The 16,057-nt window shown below is 35.3% G+C and overlaps 2 protein-coding genes across 2 annotated transcripts in view; one reads left to right on the top strand and one right to left on the bottom strand.

Annotated features, from left to right (window-relative positions):
• The window catches only part of camk2a (calcium/calmodulin-dependent protein kinase II alpha), a gene marked incomplete at its 5' end in the record, with an annotated part of 47,592 nt that extends 39,077 nt beyond the window's left edge, over positions 1–8,515 (top strand). Inside the window, 6 exons of the mRNA XM_079405686.1 lie at positions 783–815; positions 1,151–1,199; positions 2,050–2,125; positions 3,750–3,844; positions 4,622–4,861; positions 6,414–8,515. Coding sequence (XP_079261812.1) covers positions 783–815; positions 1,151–1,199; positions 2,050–2,125; positions 3,750–3,844; positions 4,622–4,854 — 486 coding nt within the window. The 3' untranslated portion in view covers positions 4,855–4,861; positions 6,414–8,515. The remainder of the gene's footprint in view (positions 1–782; positions 816–1,150; positions 1,200–2,049; positions 2,126–3,749; positions 3,845–4,621; positions 4,862–6,413) is intronic.
• Positions 8,516–9,883: 1,368 nt separating this feature from the next.
• Positions 9,884–15,864, bottom strand: sra1 (steroid receptor RNA activator 1). Its single transcript, XM_079405115.1, has 5 exons — positions 15,774–15,864; positions 13,812–13,928; positions 13,015–13,232; positions 12,208–12,316; positions 9,884–10,422 (listed from the first exon to the last, which is right to left on the bottom strand). Exons 1-5 carry the CDS (start codon positions 15,805–15,807, stop codon positions 10,259–10,261), a joined length of 642 nt encoding a protein of 213 aa, XP_079261241.1. The 5' UTR covers positions 15,808–15,864; the 3' UTR covers positions 9,884–10,258.
• Between the last annotated feature and the right edge of the window lie 193 nt (positions 15,865–16,057).

The following is a 16,057-nucleotide window of genomic DNA, read 5'->3' as shown; positions in this document are numbered from 1 at the left end:
GCCAAATAATAATTACATTAAGCACAAACACTGAAACTGGTTGACATCATATGAGTAAACGTCAGGCATGCAATAAACAAATCAAACATTATTAAATATACATTGTTTGGAATCAAAACAAGAATTGCAACTCATAGTTGACTGAGCAAGAAACTAATGAAAATCAAAGACATTTAATACACTGTATTACATGGAATATAGTAAATGTTGATTTTGTATCCTGGCCAATGTAATATTTTCATTAAATTTGCTATAAAATATTTTGGTATAAATATTGGTATAGTTCATGCTAAGTTTATATGTGTATAATATATATATACAGTGTCCTCCATAAGTATTGGAACAGTAAAGACTCATTTTGTCTCATATTCATCTTTGAATCATATTTGCAAATGTCTTGACTCCACAGCCAACAGAGCAATTTTGTCTTTACAACTATTCTAAAACCATACGTTCACTATCATGTATGGAACAGACTGAAATAATAAAATCTCCAGAGTTCCCAATCTGATTTGTGTCTGAATGGGAGCAATGCTAAATGGTCATTTCACCTGTAAACTACACTGAGACTTGTTTTTCATGAGATGAGGTAGGTTGGTACAATACGCCATTCAAGAAAAAATTATAATAAGGTGAATTGAACTTGTGAAGGACTGTTGTAGACTTGATGCAAGAACAAATTATTCAGGTACAGTATTCAGAATCACAGCTGTTCCTCTCATCACCCTCTGTCCATCTCATAATGTTTGTTCCTGTCTAACCTCTTCTAATTTCTCTTCCAGAAAAGGAAGTCCAGTTCCAGCACCCAGCTGATGGTGAGTGTGAAACAGGCACCGTCCTGTTGACAGTCTGCCACAAACTGGCAACCTTTAAAGGCCGCAACCCAACAATGAGCAAAACATGGCTGCCATGGAGCTGGACTTTCTTTTTTTCTGTTATTGATGTTACATCACATTTGTAAATCTGATGGAGATCTGACTCATTTATTGTTGCAGGACCGAAGCTGCTGACTTGAAATCCTCTGATTTTCACCAATTCTTTCTTTCTTGAAGGCACAGAGAAAGCAGCCGGTCAACTCTGATCATGTTTTATGTGATCTTGGCCTTGAAACTAACAATAAAAATCCTGAAACTCAATGTGTCATTTACAGGAATCATCAGAGAGTACCAACACCACAATTGAGGATGAGGATACTAGAGGTGAGACTAGAGGTCTTTTTCTGGTTCTACAGATTCAGAGCACTGCACACTTCCTAGAGTTTCTGACACACTATACCAGGAGCTTCCTGTCAATGACATGTTCATTTGAATTAAAGAGAGAGTTCACCCAAAACTGAAAATTTGCTGAATGATAAAAAAAGCCAATCAAGGAACACAAAATGAATACCCATGGCTCCTGACGATATGCTGAGGTCTTATGAAGGAACATAATCGGTCTGTGCAAGAAACTGAACATTATTTTCAATATTATTTCCTGTCAGATGCTTAAGTCAGATGGTTCGGAACGAATCATTCTTTTGAACCGGTTCTTTTTAGTGAACTGAATGAACCAGTTCACCAAAATGGACTGAACCATCTGAAACAGTTTGTGGCTCAAACAGCAGAAATCTACAAGTTAATAAATCAAAACTCACTTTCAGACGCCTGACAGTCACTCTGAGTCGAAAGGAGCCAAAATAGTGGTGCAGCCTACCTGATCCTGTGATGAATGAACTGATTCAGTGCTCCAGTTCCTCCAACAGTCACTGAACTGAGGAAATAGATCGACTCGGACTGACGATGAGCCATGTGTGAACGAATGGGAATATACTTATGGGAGATATTTTACTCATAAGAATTTCTAGGGATGCCAATTATTGTGCCCAACGTGTATTTGAGAAAAACATTTATTTCATAATGAGATTTTCCCCCATTTTCAATGGGGTTTATTTTCAGAGCCTTCTTTGATCATATTTACCAAGGGTGCCAATAATTCTAACCACGACTGTATATAGAGAAATTTACCACATTCTGAACCCCTGAAACAAATTCTAAATATTTATCTTTGCAGTGAGGAAGCAAGAAATCATCAAAGTAACTGAGCAACTCATTGAAGCCATCAGCAATGGAGATTTTGAGAGTTACACGTGAGTTTGGGAACGTTTATTTTTCATCCCGTCTTTCACCATCCATGTTAGCTAATCTATAAATATGAATGTAATGTAGTGGAGACTGGCAACAGCTGTAACACTTTTTTCTTTATCATCTGTAAAGTCCTGTTCACATCACTATAACTATGAAGTTTTACTAATAGTTCTCATTATATGAGAACGATTAGTCCACACCACAACTATATCGATAATGACAGTGGAAGGAAATCATTGTAATCATTTTCAGAAAGATTTTTTTCCAGCTTATGTGTGATTAAAATCATTGACAGCCAATCTAAATAAATTAAAGCAGCAGACAATATAACTGCAGTGCATGCTTATAATAAACAGAATGTTATTGTGTGTTGGCATGGATGCAAATATAGTTATTGTTCTTGGTGTGAATGGGCATTACTTCATTTTTTATTTTTTTTGTATGTATTTTTTGTGCAATTTATCTTAAACTAATTTGGGGTGGATTGCAAACCTAAAGCCTCTCTGAGGCAGAAGTCCTGTCCAAATGCATTATGTAAAGTTCACTGTATGGTTGCAGTCTCACTCCATTTGTCAGCCATTGTTATTTTCTTTTTGCCTCTTGTCTGCATATAAACTTTTTACTTCTTTTACCCATGGTTAAATAGTTGCATGGTAACTGAGATCGTCAGAACGGGACCATCAGTACATCCATATACATTTGACTACAAAAAAGCTACCTTGATAGGATTTGCCAGGCATGACCTGAAGATCACATTTGGTAAAAACTGGACAAAATGTGGGAGTAGTGGCAAAAAAACAATTGCAATCGTTGATCGCTAGGTGGTACCATTTGCCAAATTCTCAGGTCTTCGAAGAGCAGTGCCGAGGATGCACAGAAAGTTTCATTTCAGCACATCAAAGATTTAAAAAGATGTTGTAGTTTGTTAAGATTCATAATGATGAAGAGACAAAAAGGCTGAGAAGCATTGATATGGTCTGATTCAGCAGAATCTATAGAGCCATTGTGATTTTAGGACAAATAGTCTCTTGAAAAGTAGATGGTTGGGTCATAAAACTTGCAGATGGAGCAGATGGCCTCCATATCTGGGTTAAGGCTAGAACGGCTGTGGCTACTAGGCATGCGCACACCAATATAGTGTCATTTTTGTCACACTGTACAACAATAATTACTGTTTTTGCATTATTGTAAGGGGAAGGTTTAGGGTTGGGGTAGGTGTAGACATTAATAAAACACAATCTAATGGGTAGAAATTTAGATTTCTTGTTGTTTCTGGCTGTAGCTGTATCCCCTCTAGCCACAACCTGATCAGAAACAAGTTATCATTCCAGATATTCCTCATAAGAAACTTAATTTCTGCTTCTCCTCTCATTCTGAATGCTGGTGTGCCTAGGCTGATTCTAAAATAATGTTTTAAAGAGTTCCTCAACTAGCTATCATCAAGAGAATTCATATTTCCTATCGATAATCAAATTAAAGTAGGTACTGTATATATCACCATCCTGGCATGCAATAAAGAATGTATCTCTGGAAAACAACATGTGACGATAAGAATGTCAAGACTACCTTCAGTATGCTATATTATCAATATATTAATATGATGAATATTATTATGTTTGTGTGCAGGAAGATGTGTGATCCCAGTGTTACAGCGTTTGAGCCTGAGGCCCTGGGAAACCTGGTGGAGGGGCTGGATTTCCATCGCTTCTACTTTGAAAACTGTAAGATGCAATGAGTACCTGTATTCTAATTTCTAAGAATTAAAAGAAAAATTCCAATTAGCTTCTGCCTAATGCTATTTGACCTCAATATTTTTTTTTTAAACTGGTTGAATATCAGTAGCTATGGAATCCTGTTTCAGCCACTGAATTAAAAAGTATAACAAGGTAATTGCAACTTTTTTTTGCACAGTTCTGACTTTATTTCCCAGAATTGCGTGTTTACATCTTGCAATTTTGACTTTATTTCTCAGATTTATAAGTGTATGTCTCACAATTCTGACTTTTTTTCAGAATTGCAAGATATAAACACACAATTGTGATTCGACAGATTGTGTGCATTACCCAGCAAGCCATGTTTTTATTTTGCCAGTTTCTATTGGTCGTATCATACTGTATGTTCTTTAAAAATATGTTGAGGTCGCACTATTCCAACTTTCTAATGAACAGAATGTTCCTTTATTTTCATTTTACAAATATGGGAACATTAATTTGGAATCTTCTCAAAACGAGTGGCAAATGGTAACATTTAAAAACATTAGATGAATGTCCAACTAAATGGTTGCAGAAAAAAAATAAAAAAGTTTTATGAATGATGTTTTTGTGCTAACATTTTAAGAACATTATTCAAGACCCTCCAACGTTCTGTTAACGTTACTGGAAGAAATTTTCCTCATTACTTTGAGAGAACCATGCTAGACGTTCCCTGTCTGCTAGGATTGCGGAACCTCAATAGCAACCTAGAGATATTTTTGTGAAAAGTTTATTTTTTTTTAACAGTGTGGTCGAAGAACAGCAAGCCAGTTCACACCACCATCCTGAACCCTCATATCCACCTGATCGGCGAGGAGGCCGCCTGCATCGCCTACATTCGTATCACGCAGTCTCTCGACACAAACGGAATGCCATGCACTGCCCAGTCAGAGGAGACACGGATCTGGCATCGTAAAGACGGCAAGTGGCAGATAGTCCACTTTCATCGCTCAGGCTCTCCATCTGCCATCACTAAATAAGAGTCAGGTAATGAATCTAAAAATGAATTATTATTGTTTATTATTATACGCAAATTTGATGATTGCAGAGGCAGATTCATCAATCAATAAATGTAACAATATTTCTTAAAATTTTATATTATTTAAAAATTTAAATTAAACATTGAGACTACAGCTTTTTGCAATTGCGGGGACCAGTTTTTGTCAATATTTTGTCACTTTTTTTTCTAAACTCTTCACACAGCATTGGTTAAACTGTGGATCATTTTTCATGTAGTACAAAATCCATTCAATGACTACATCAGTCAATTTTTGGATAAAATATTGAAAACAGAAACATGAGAAAACGGCACCTTTTAAAAAAAAAAAAAAGAAAAAGAATTCGCCTTGATTTTTATTTTTTACACCCAGAGGTAGAAATGGATGAATAGCTTGAATTTTCGATTTCCACGTGTGGGCAGGAATGAAACGCCCCTTTCCGCTGATTGGTCAAGCAAATATCAAATGGTGCCGCCATCATGTCTGCTTCAATTCCATACTACAGAATAACAGTCCTCTGATGCTATAGTTAAAGCATTTATTGCAGCTAAATTTCATCTTTCTCTTACTAACAGACTAACAAATAGCTTGACACAAACTGGACTGGCAGTGCCTAGGGCTTACTTCTGTGTAGGCATAGATTCTCTATGGCAAATATTAAGTGAATGTTACAGAAATATGAATGTTCCTCACATCTACACCCACATTACCCTTTAGTCTACTTCTCTGGCAAGCCGCACATTTTATTTAGCTGTCCAGTTATAAAAAATCTGTGTGGCAAAGCTGCATGATGCACTGGACAGTGCGAAGTGAATGCATTTACATGATCATCGATGAACCCGTGACAGGATTGCTCCAGTGACTCTGACTCAGAGCCATACAGTCTCTATCAAACCAACGAGAGTGATACTGTAATTTAAGCTGAAAAAAAGCATGCTGGAAGTATGTTGTACTTTGATTTACCTGGCTTTTTTTTTTTTATTTTACAATTTAGCCGTGTTGGCTAATTCATGCCAAATAGTCCCAGGACAGGTTGATATTTAAAGAAGAAAAAAATAACAGTACACACAAAACACAACATTTTTAACACTAACATCCCTATAAATGTTTTTAGGGAAACCTGTTTTAGAGAAACTTTTTTAATATCTTTTCATTCTAGTGGGAGTCTCTTCCAGTCATGGGTCCAACTAAAGGCAAAAGATAACTTGGGAAAACGTGTTTGATAACAGTCATCATATATCGAAAATCTTGTTTTGTGTCACTGGTGGCGAAAAAATGTCATTTTTACTGAATAATATTTGTGAACACACTGGACAATTCCAGTCCTGGACGTCCTGCAGATTTCATCTCCAAATCTGATTGTCAGAGTGTTTAGGATTTCTTGAAAATAACAAATAGCTGTGTTTGATCAAGCATGGAGGTAAACCCTCCAGGACTGGAATTTTCTAACATGCTTGTGACTTATATTCGTAAAAATATTCATCTTTAGACTTGCTCTGTAACATTTTGCATACTGACCTTACTTTCTTTTCCCATCTTAGTTGAAAATACCAGAGTTGCAGGATCACTGGCTTGAGGATGTACAAGCTCCCAGCTTCTCATCTCATTCCTTGAACTTCATTGGCCCTCTGCTTTACGGTGTCATCACATTCACATTAGCTTTTATTCTCATTGCTCAGAACACTTCTTTATGGATAAACTACGATGAAGCCGCTGTTGCAACCCTGCTGCGTGGTATCAATGTTTTTTTAGCATCTTGGTTATGTTTACAAAATTAGCCACCATGTTTTTGACCATATTTGACACACATTAGATATTTGGGACAACGACTACATTCCAAAAGAGGTCGTTTCCTGCGTTTTATAAAAATGACACGGATACCTAGATTTTTTATTTTTTTTTGCTCCAACGGTTAGACGTTAACTAGTGTTTCAATCTCTCTTATACACCTGTAATAAACTCGAATGTAATCTGATTGAAATGGATGTGTATATATTTGAAATAAAGTAGAACTGCTAGGTAAGAATATAGCTAGTAATGACTTTTCCTGTGAATGTCCCTGGACAGATATCAGCACAGCTTGTCCTCCACTGCCCGGTTTCCAGACAATCGCCATTGAACATTTTCTACCGAGTTTAGTTAAGAGCACATTGAACAGCAGTGAATTTAAGTATACGTTTAGCCCTTGAAATCAAAGCTGCATCTATGGCACAAAACACACACACACACACACACACACAATCTAATGAACCCACATGATCCGCACTGCAAGAACAGATGGATCAAGGGGGCTGAGCAACCCACTCAACGAACTGTTGCTTAAAGTTAAAGCCGGTGCTGATGGTGGCAGTGGACCAGTAAATGCATGCGAGAGCTTCTTTCTGTCTGCCGTACAAGGTTTTGAGATCCGGGTCTGGTGTGGTGTGCTCAGAGCACTTTGATAAAGTTCTTCCAGTAGAGCTGGTGTATTTGTTCTTCCTTTTGTATTTAGGATTCAGGGATTTTTTCTTTTTATTGCAAAAGGAAGTCTCTTGAAAAAGCTCTCGAGGGTGTGTTTGATGTCTGGGCTTAACTTCTATTCAAATTCAATGGAAGCGTGTTTGGAGAGAGAGATTTCAATAATCAGTGTTGACATGTTTATCTACTGATGTCTTTTTAAGATGCTCTATTTGCTTGATCAGTCGTATGGGTGATGGTCTGTACATTCATATTAACGCGAACAATCAAAGTTATTCAAACGAGAAAGTGGACATTGCTAACTCTATACAGTGATGCTCAAGCATTTTAACTTGTTGATATTGTATTCAGATATATTGCTGGTGGATATGTTATCTGCAGAGTAACTGCTATTCAGATCGATCTGTCTTATCTAAACATTTGTAAGGTATATTAAAATGTTTTTTGCATCTTATATGCACAGATTAATAATGCGTGTTCAGATTTACTAAACCAGTTACATTTTTATTAGTAAAACTGTATGAGCTTAGTTAGATTTGTCAAATATTGCTTCTTGATTCTTAGTATTTATTTTGTAAAGCAAGAATGTTAACGTGATGATTGTATGCATGATTTTTTTGTTCTTTGATTCATTTTATCAAACATTTTGCCATGGCTGTATAAAAGCTGCTATTCATCCGGTTAGATTGTGTGATCACTGCCATCAAAAGACAACCAACTGTAAACTTTACTACTCTTTTTCTGCTCATATTTAAACACTTTCAGGCTACTTGTGGCACATTTGACAAAGATCCGTTCTTAATATTGAATTGTCATTACAGAACCAAAGTTTTCCTCTTCTTTTTCCTCATTATTTAATAACTCCTTAGAAAGACATTTAGAATTGAAAGAAATAAAATGCATGGAAACCTTGTCTTCTAGTAACGTGGTTCATTGTAAACGGCTACTGAAAGAGTGTTGCTTTGTGGCCTCTTTGATGTTTTTGTCTTCTTTATCGTTTCAGCACAGTTTATGAAAGGCCTAACAGCATCTTTTGATAGTTTTTGACGTATATACTGTGTTTTGTTGAGGCATGCTGTTTTTATTGTCAAAAAGTGGGTGGGTACGATATTGTTTTCTGAGTAAAATGTACTTTTTGCAGTTTGGCTCTAATGCAACCGGGCTTATAAATAAAAGTGCTTTACGAAGTGTTGTTGTTGTCATTGCGTATTTGTTGCCAATGATCTTAAAAATTCTCTCACCACTTCACAGATTATTGCTAAAATAAAAAAGGATTAAAAAAATGTTGAATTTTCTTATTATGAAGAATGCACTAAAATACTGTTAAATATATTTTCCAAAAAAGTTTTAGTCTAAAATCACGTAGCAATCAAAGCCATATGCTAGGTTAGTTGTGTTACAAATTTGAGGTTGATATCACAAAAAATTAGCTTTCAGTAAGATTTTGTTTGGGTGCAGTACCAAACATTTCCACTAGATACAATTTGCTTCCTGTTGTTGAAAACAATTCTTATAAATACATTTAAAAAGCATACCGTATTTAATGATGTGGTATGCCTAATGTTCTCAAAAGACTGTAACGCCTGAATGAAATATAAATAATTTTCACAAAACATCATATACAGTATAGGTTTAAGGTGTGAGTCTGAGAAGGCAAGAAAAATGTGTTTCCAAATAGACAACTGTAGGCACTATTCACAAGGTTAACAGTGAAAATGTTTTATCTCCATTGCCTACTGCCCTGAAATGTAGTATGCATTGTCTCATATTGGTGCATACATAATGTGTTGCAAAACATACCCTATAGCGCTCAAGCCCCAACAATTGCTGGTTAGAGGTATATTTCATCTTCTTAATCTTTCCCTGGCCCAACGTCTGACACCCTATTGAACCCAATGGAGGTTACGAGTTATGAAATTTATGAAAGTTAAGTTTTTAAATTTAGCACATCTGTCTAAACTTATAGCATAATACATTTGGAGCGTCTCTTTATAACTCAAACTCAACAAATTTAATTTGTTGATGGTAGTAGTCAGATTGAGATCTGTGTGCCAAACCTCCACTTTCCTATGTGCTATGGGTTCTTTGATGTCTAAAAACACAGATGCAGTTTAGGAACAGTGCCACCTACTGGTTAGGACCTTTGCTTATCTTAATAACTTGGTCTAAAATCTGAAATTATATCTATTTTTAATAGTATAGTATTCTTATATACAAGTATATATGTGACCCTGGACCACAAATCCAGTCTGAAGTAGCACAGGTATATTTGTAGCTATAGCCAAATATACATTGTTTGGGTCAAAATTATAGATTTTTCCTTTTATGCCAAAAATCATTAGGATATTAAGTCATCTCAATTTTGAAAAATTGAACCTTATGAATGGTTTTGTGGTCCAGGGTCACAATACCAAGAATGAAACATTTTAAGTGTTGTGGCTTAAATGCATTTACATCCAAAAAGGCTTTTACTTTTGTTTTGATCTATGGAGAATGTATGCACGTTATAATGGATACAACAGTTTGGGGCTTTTTTTTATTTTATTCTTTTATTGCACATTATAATGGACAGCTTTTTCAAGATAACATCCAAGGAAAGCAACTGAGATATATAATGCCAGATAATATATATAATCTGTGAAACTGGCTGAAATAATTCACAATCACACCTTTTTTAAAAGCAGAATTTTATATACAGTAGTAACACTTCATACCTACATTATTTTCTGTTTGCATTTTCAATTTTTGATGAAGAATAAAGAAAGACTTTTTCCCAGCACTGATCTACAAAATAAGTCATATTAGATGATGTAGATGGGAATGGGCACATTTTTAAAGGTGGATTATACAAAACTTTAAGTTAACACAAATCACTTTGGCAACTTCTATAATGCAACGTGTTTTCAAAGGAATGGACATCGTACAGTCCTCATGAGCCTGGATCAGTGCAGATGTTTTGTTCTGGGTTCAGGCTCCGAGCTTCAGCGATGAGACGCTTGACTCCCACCATCCACTGACTGACTTCAGCAACATGGTCCACCATCAGGCCTCTGTGGATCTCATCAGCTGCATCCCATTTTTTTCTTTTCAGGTCTGAAACAAAGCACATCTAGCATGTTTTTCTCTCCCGGTTTGATTGAGTCTCTGGATTACAGGCAATAATGTTGTAAATAATGTTCAGTTTCTTGCACAGACCGATCGTTTTACTTCATAAGACCACAATATATCATCAGGAGCCACGTGTATTGTTTTTGTCTTACCTGTATATGCTTTTTTGACTCTCACAGTGCCGGTAGCTGTGAACTTGCATATTATAAATCACCACAGTATCAGCTAAACATCTTCTTAGTGTTCTTCTGAACAACAACAACAAAATCACCTACATCTTGGATGACAAGTATATTAAAGGGATAGTTCATCCAAAAATGAAAATTGTGTCATCATTTACTTTATTAGCTCCAAACCTGTATGAATGTGCTTGTTCTGCTGAACACAAAGGAATATATTCTGAAGAATGTAGGAAACAGAGCAGTTCTGGGGCACCATTGACTTCCATAGTATTTTTTTTTCCTACAATGGGAGTCAATGGTGCCCCAAAACAGCCTGGTTACAAACTTTCTTCAGAATATCTTCCTTTGTGTTCAGCAGAACAAAGAAATTCTTACAGGTTTGGAACTACTTGAGGGCGAGTAAATGACACAATTTTCATTTTTGGTTGAACTATCCCTTCAAGATCTGACTAGCAGTCGGGCAGGACAGATCGCTGGGAGTAACACGAGTCTAAAATGCCTCTCAGATTCCTCAGAGTCTCAGATTTCCTGATTGCACACGTCACTGTTACTTTGTGTTTTTAAAACAAAAAGAACAAAAAGATGTGCTTCACATGATCTGTGTCACTTGTAGTGTTGGGCTAGATACTCAAAGAATGTAATATATCACTCATTACTAGTTACTCCTTTCAAAAGTAATATTGTTACTTTACTTTCTGGCAACAGTAATTAGTTACATTACATTTTCTTTACGCCCCAGCCACAACAAAGTACAGCCACAACTTACACAACAGTGTTCAGATCATCTTTGTTCCTGACAAAATCAATATAATGCAATATTTCTATCTGCTGAATGTAAGCTTTTCCATATTCCAAGCTTGCCTGCTGCACTGGAGACATCACATGCATGTGCGAGTCGTGAAAATTATGAAAATAAATCAGGAATTATTTGATTATTGGATTTTAAATCTGCAGGGTTGAGGCATCAAAAGTAACTAAGCTGTTTTATGGATGGTAACTGTAATATTATTACTGAAATCTTATTAGTAATTAGTTACACTACTATTTACTGCAAAAAGTAATATTACAGTAACTAAAGTTACTAGTTACTGCCCAACACTTGCATGTTGATATCAAGCAAACTGAAGAAGTTCCATAAAGTTTTGTGCATGTATACATTTATGTGCTGATAAAAAAATCAGATGGTTATTTTCTTTTAAAGTAGCACGTAACTGGCAAAACCTAAAGGGGTCAGGAAATGCAGAATCAGATTATGCCGTTTCTCAAGATTATTTTATAAAGGTTTCCCATCCTCATTTTCACTCTCTGTGAAACACACTCAATTTAAAGGGGCGTTACCTCTTGCAGAACCGAAGTAAACGCCCACTGCTGTGATTGGCTGACTTCATCATACAGTATCCATGCCATCCTTTACAGCATGTTGTGTGTTTTGATACTCAAGATGGCAAACACTGTGACCTTCATGCTTTGTGGCAACACTGTTATATTCTGGTCTGATGTAAGATGTATAGTGACATACACCTTTTGCAATATTTTATGACAGAACCAGTGCATGTGAACAACACTCTCAAGACTGAAAAAGACTCACCTTGGGACAATCTATGCATCCTATGTTTAACCAAAGGTGAAAGTTTTCCACTTTTCCACATGTCTTCAAAAAGCTTCAGACGTCTTTCCACATCATCACAAATCTGTTTCTAAAAAAACAATGACACACAAGGAGACAACATGAACATAAATGTCCATTTCTCCACCCTGACAAGTAAAAATAAAATATAATGGCAAGAAAAAAAAAAAAGCTCTAATAACTATAATATTCTTTATAAGGTTTGGACCTATTACAAGGTGTGAGAATTTGTTGTGTGTTATGTGATTTGATCCATTAGTTCCATTTAGTGTTACATATTATCATTGAGATACTATTATAGTTTGTTAATGTTTTGATTTATAGTTTATTTTTATGTTTTCTGCTTTTGTTAAAATCTTAGTAAATCTATTGTGTGTTTTTGTCATTTATTTTTTTTTGTTTTGTTATTTTAGTACATCAACTGAAATTAAATTAAAATGAGGAATGTTACCTTGTACTAGTTCAATTAACACGTTTTTTTTCTCCAAGTAACAGTTTTTATGGTTTTAATTTTAGTTCAATTATAATAACCCTGGTTCCATTTATTCACAATAAAATCCTTAGTATCAAATGGGTTGTTTTATATGGTTAAAACCTTTTTTTTTTTTTTTTTTTTTTTTAAAAAGCCCTCATTTTGAAACCGTGTAAAACCACAAATTATTCTTGCTTGTTTCATGTCATAATGCTTTTTTTCTTTCATTATGCCCACTGGTTGAACCCTACAGGCTCTTGAACTTTATTTTCAACCAGTTTGAACATTGGCCTTACCTTTACAGTATGTCTGCATGCGTTCAGCACTCCATAAAGTTGTTCTTGCACATCCTCAATGGATGGCTCTGTCTCCAGCTCTACCGCCTCTATCTTTCCATCTGAGGGAGTTTTGGGACATACGGAGGGTGGGGTGCTGCTGTCCATCGGAGGAGGATTCATCCCCCGGGGCGGCGTTGGCATCGCCACTGGTGGGGATTGCATCTCTGATCCAGAACCTACAGCGGGAAAATAAACCGTTTATAATTCATTTTGGGTTCATATAAATTTGTGTTAGTGTTGTTTTTAAACACTTAAAAAACTTTTGCATCTCTTTTTCCATCTTTACACTTGCAGCTTTAATATTAATAAGCATTTTTTGTGGTAGACACATTTACAGATGCTAACATAAGCTAATTTAAATTTTTTGCTGTAATGGCTAGAATACAAAATCTTCAGACTACTCAAATGGTCATATGCTTAAACATTTCAGCAAGAAAAAATTCAGTTTTTGAACTCGTCCTAGGGGCGTCTGTCTGATTTGCACATGTACATGTACCTAGGATGTCAATAATACAAAAATAACACTTATTAAAGCAAGGAAAATGAAAAACCTGGTGGTTTTGCAATACAAATTAATAGAGGTAATCTTTCAACAACAAAAAAAAGCAACCAACTCATCATGATTAACCAGACAACTTTGTGATGAATGTTTAATTTCTTAATTCAGAGGCTTTGAAAATGCAGTCCATACAGTAGAGAAGTTTGCCATTTGCTGCAAACATGTAGATAACATTTAACAGTGGGATGCGCTTGACCTGTGAATTGGGGTGCATGCACCCTCTTGTTAAGAATATTTCGCTTTGGTCCTCCTGAATCCTTCTGTAAGCCATATGAAAACTGCGGTGGGTCGTTCCACCCGTGCTCCTGATTACCTGCACAGAGAGCAACATTAAGAGTGAGCGCGGATCTGTGCATAACGTATCTAACCATCTATGTTTCTAAAGGTGTGCAAGGGGATTATAAGGTGTTTAAACACCCTGATCACAAAGGTTTGATTGTAGACAACAGAGACAAAATACGATACTGATCTATGTTTCTCATAACTGTGAACCCTAAGCACATTTATGCTTCCAGCTGGTATAGGTAATGTGTGTAAAATCATACTTTTTCTTACATGTTACAATGACAACAAGACTAATGTAGTATGTGCAAATTACATTCATACTGTATAGAATGTACTTTTTTTAAATCGCAATACTACCTGCTCAAAGAGTATGTGATTTCAGACACACTCAGGGTTTACTTTACTTACTTTTAGTCATTTAGCAGACGCTTTTATCCAAAGCGACTTACAAATAAGAAAAAGTAACTAAAATTAAAAGTTAACACTCTGTAAATACTCTATACACACCCATTTAAGAAAATACAGAAATTAAATAAAATTGACAAATGCATACAACAACATTTCAATAGTAAACATATAAACGGAAAAAATAAAATAAAAAATAAAAAGCGATACTTATAAGTACTTTAAGTACAGGACAACCACAAAAGTGCCAAAAGTTGTCCTTTTCCAGTGAAAGATTCTATGGGTTTCCAAAAGATAATAATGACAGTTTATTACTCAGAACTATTTTTTTTTTAACTATAGAATTATTTTTTGTGAACCAAATCACATCGTTCTGGGAAACAAATTGTTACTGTACCTGGGTATGAAATCCCATACAGAGGGAAAAATTAAATCTGGTCAAAATGTATTTTAAACATATATGTGACCCTGGATCACAAAAGCAGTCATCAGTAACACAGCTATATTTGTATACTTTGTATGGGTCAAAATGATCGATTTTTCTTTTATGCCAAAAATCTTTAGGATATTAAGGAAGGATCATGTTCCATGAAGATATTTTGTAAATTTCCTACCATAAATATATTAAAACTTCATTTTTAATTAGTAATATGCATTGCTAAGAACTTAATTTGATCAACTTTAAAGGTGATTGTCTCAATATTTAGATTTTTTTTGCACCCTTAGATTTTCAAATAGTTGCATCTCATTATCTGATCCTAAAACCATCAACGGAAAGCTTATTTATTCAGATTTCATATGATGTATACATCTTATGACTGGTTTTGTGGTCCAGGGTCACATATAATAAATGCATGCTGTAAACAGTGAAGCTCAATGAAATATGTTTCTAAAAAACTAAAACACAATAGTTCAACATTTACCAAAATATATTCAAAACTGTATTTCAGAAAATAAACTTCCAATTTTACAGTAGCCTACATTTAGGCAATGGGCACATATGGACGGAATAGTCTACTAGAGTTTTTTTTTTTACTTTTTATATATTTATTATTTATTTATAACATTGTAAAACATTTGACGTTTCTTCAAATGTTACATTAGAATGTATTTTCCTTGGACTGAAATATATAAATGCATTTTAAATGCAACATTAAAAGGAGGTAAAAGCACCACTATTTTCTTACATCCTGTTTTTTTTATTATTATTATTATTATTAGTGACCTGACAACCCAGCTGAGATCTAGAAGTGTTATTAATGAACACTGGGTGTCTCAGCTGTCAAACACACTCATTTCTTTGATAGTTAATTAGTGTTTGGTTGTTTATTGTTCTTTCGCCCGTTTCTCCATTAGTCACTGTTTACTCGAGACATGAACTTCTGCTGCTGTCACACGTCACACTGCACACGGAACATTTACATGACACGTTTTATAAACATGAAATATTATTTTTAAACACTCTTACCTGGTTTTACAAACCGATCGCTCATCGCAGACATCAACAGTCAACACTGTGAGGAAAATCCTTCCCGTTCTTCTAGTTTTTCTTCTTCGTTGGATTTTAACTGCAGCTCACATCCGGTACTGCCATCGTCTGGAGTTCATTAACTCCTACACAAAGCCAATATTCGCACTATTAAAGAGATAGTTCACCCAAAAATGAAAATTGTGTCATCATTTACTCACCCTCAAGTAGTTCCAAACCTGTATGAATGTGTTTGTTCTGCTGAACACAAAGGAAGATATTCT

This window comes from Barbus barbus (assembly GCF_936440315.1).
Source record: "Barbus barbus genome assembly, chromosome: 43".
Classification (NCBI taxonomy): domain Eukaryota; kingdom Metazoa; phylum Chordata; class Actinopteri; order Cypriniformes; family Cyprinidae; genus Barbus; species Barbus barbus.
The sequence above is the reverse complement of the archived record's forward strand: the minus strand, read 5'-3'. Positions and strand labels throughout refer to the sequence as shown.

Coding starts and splice junctions, on each gene's coding strand:
- sra1 (XM_079405115.1), bottom strand. CDS start 15,807: ATGTCTGCGATGAGCGATCGGTTTGTAAAACCAG. Junction 13,929..15,773: donor CGATCGGTTTGTAAAACCAG/GTAAGAGTGTTT, acceptor CTCTCTGTGCAG/GTAATCAGGAGCACGGGTGG. Junction 10,423..12,207: donor GATGCATAGATTGTCCCAAG/GTGAGTCTTTTT, acceptor GCTTTGTTTCAG/ACCTGAAAAGAAAAAAATGG.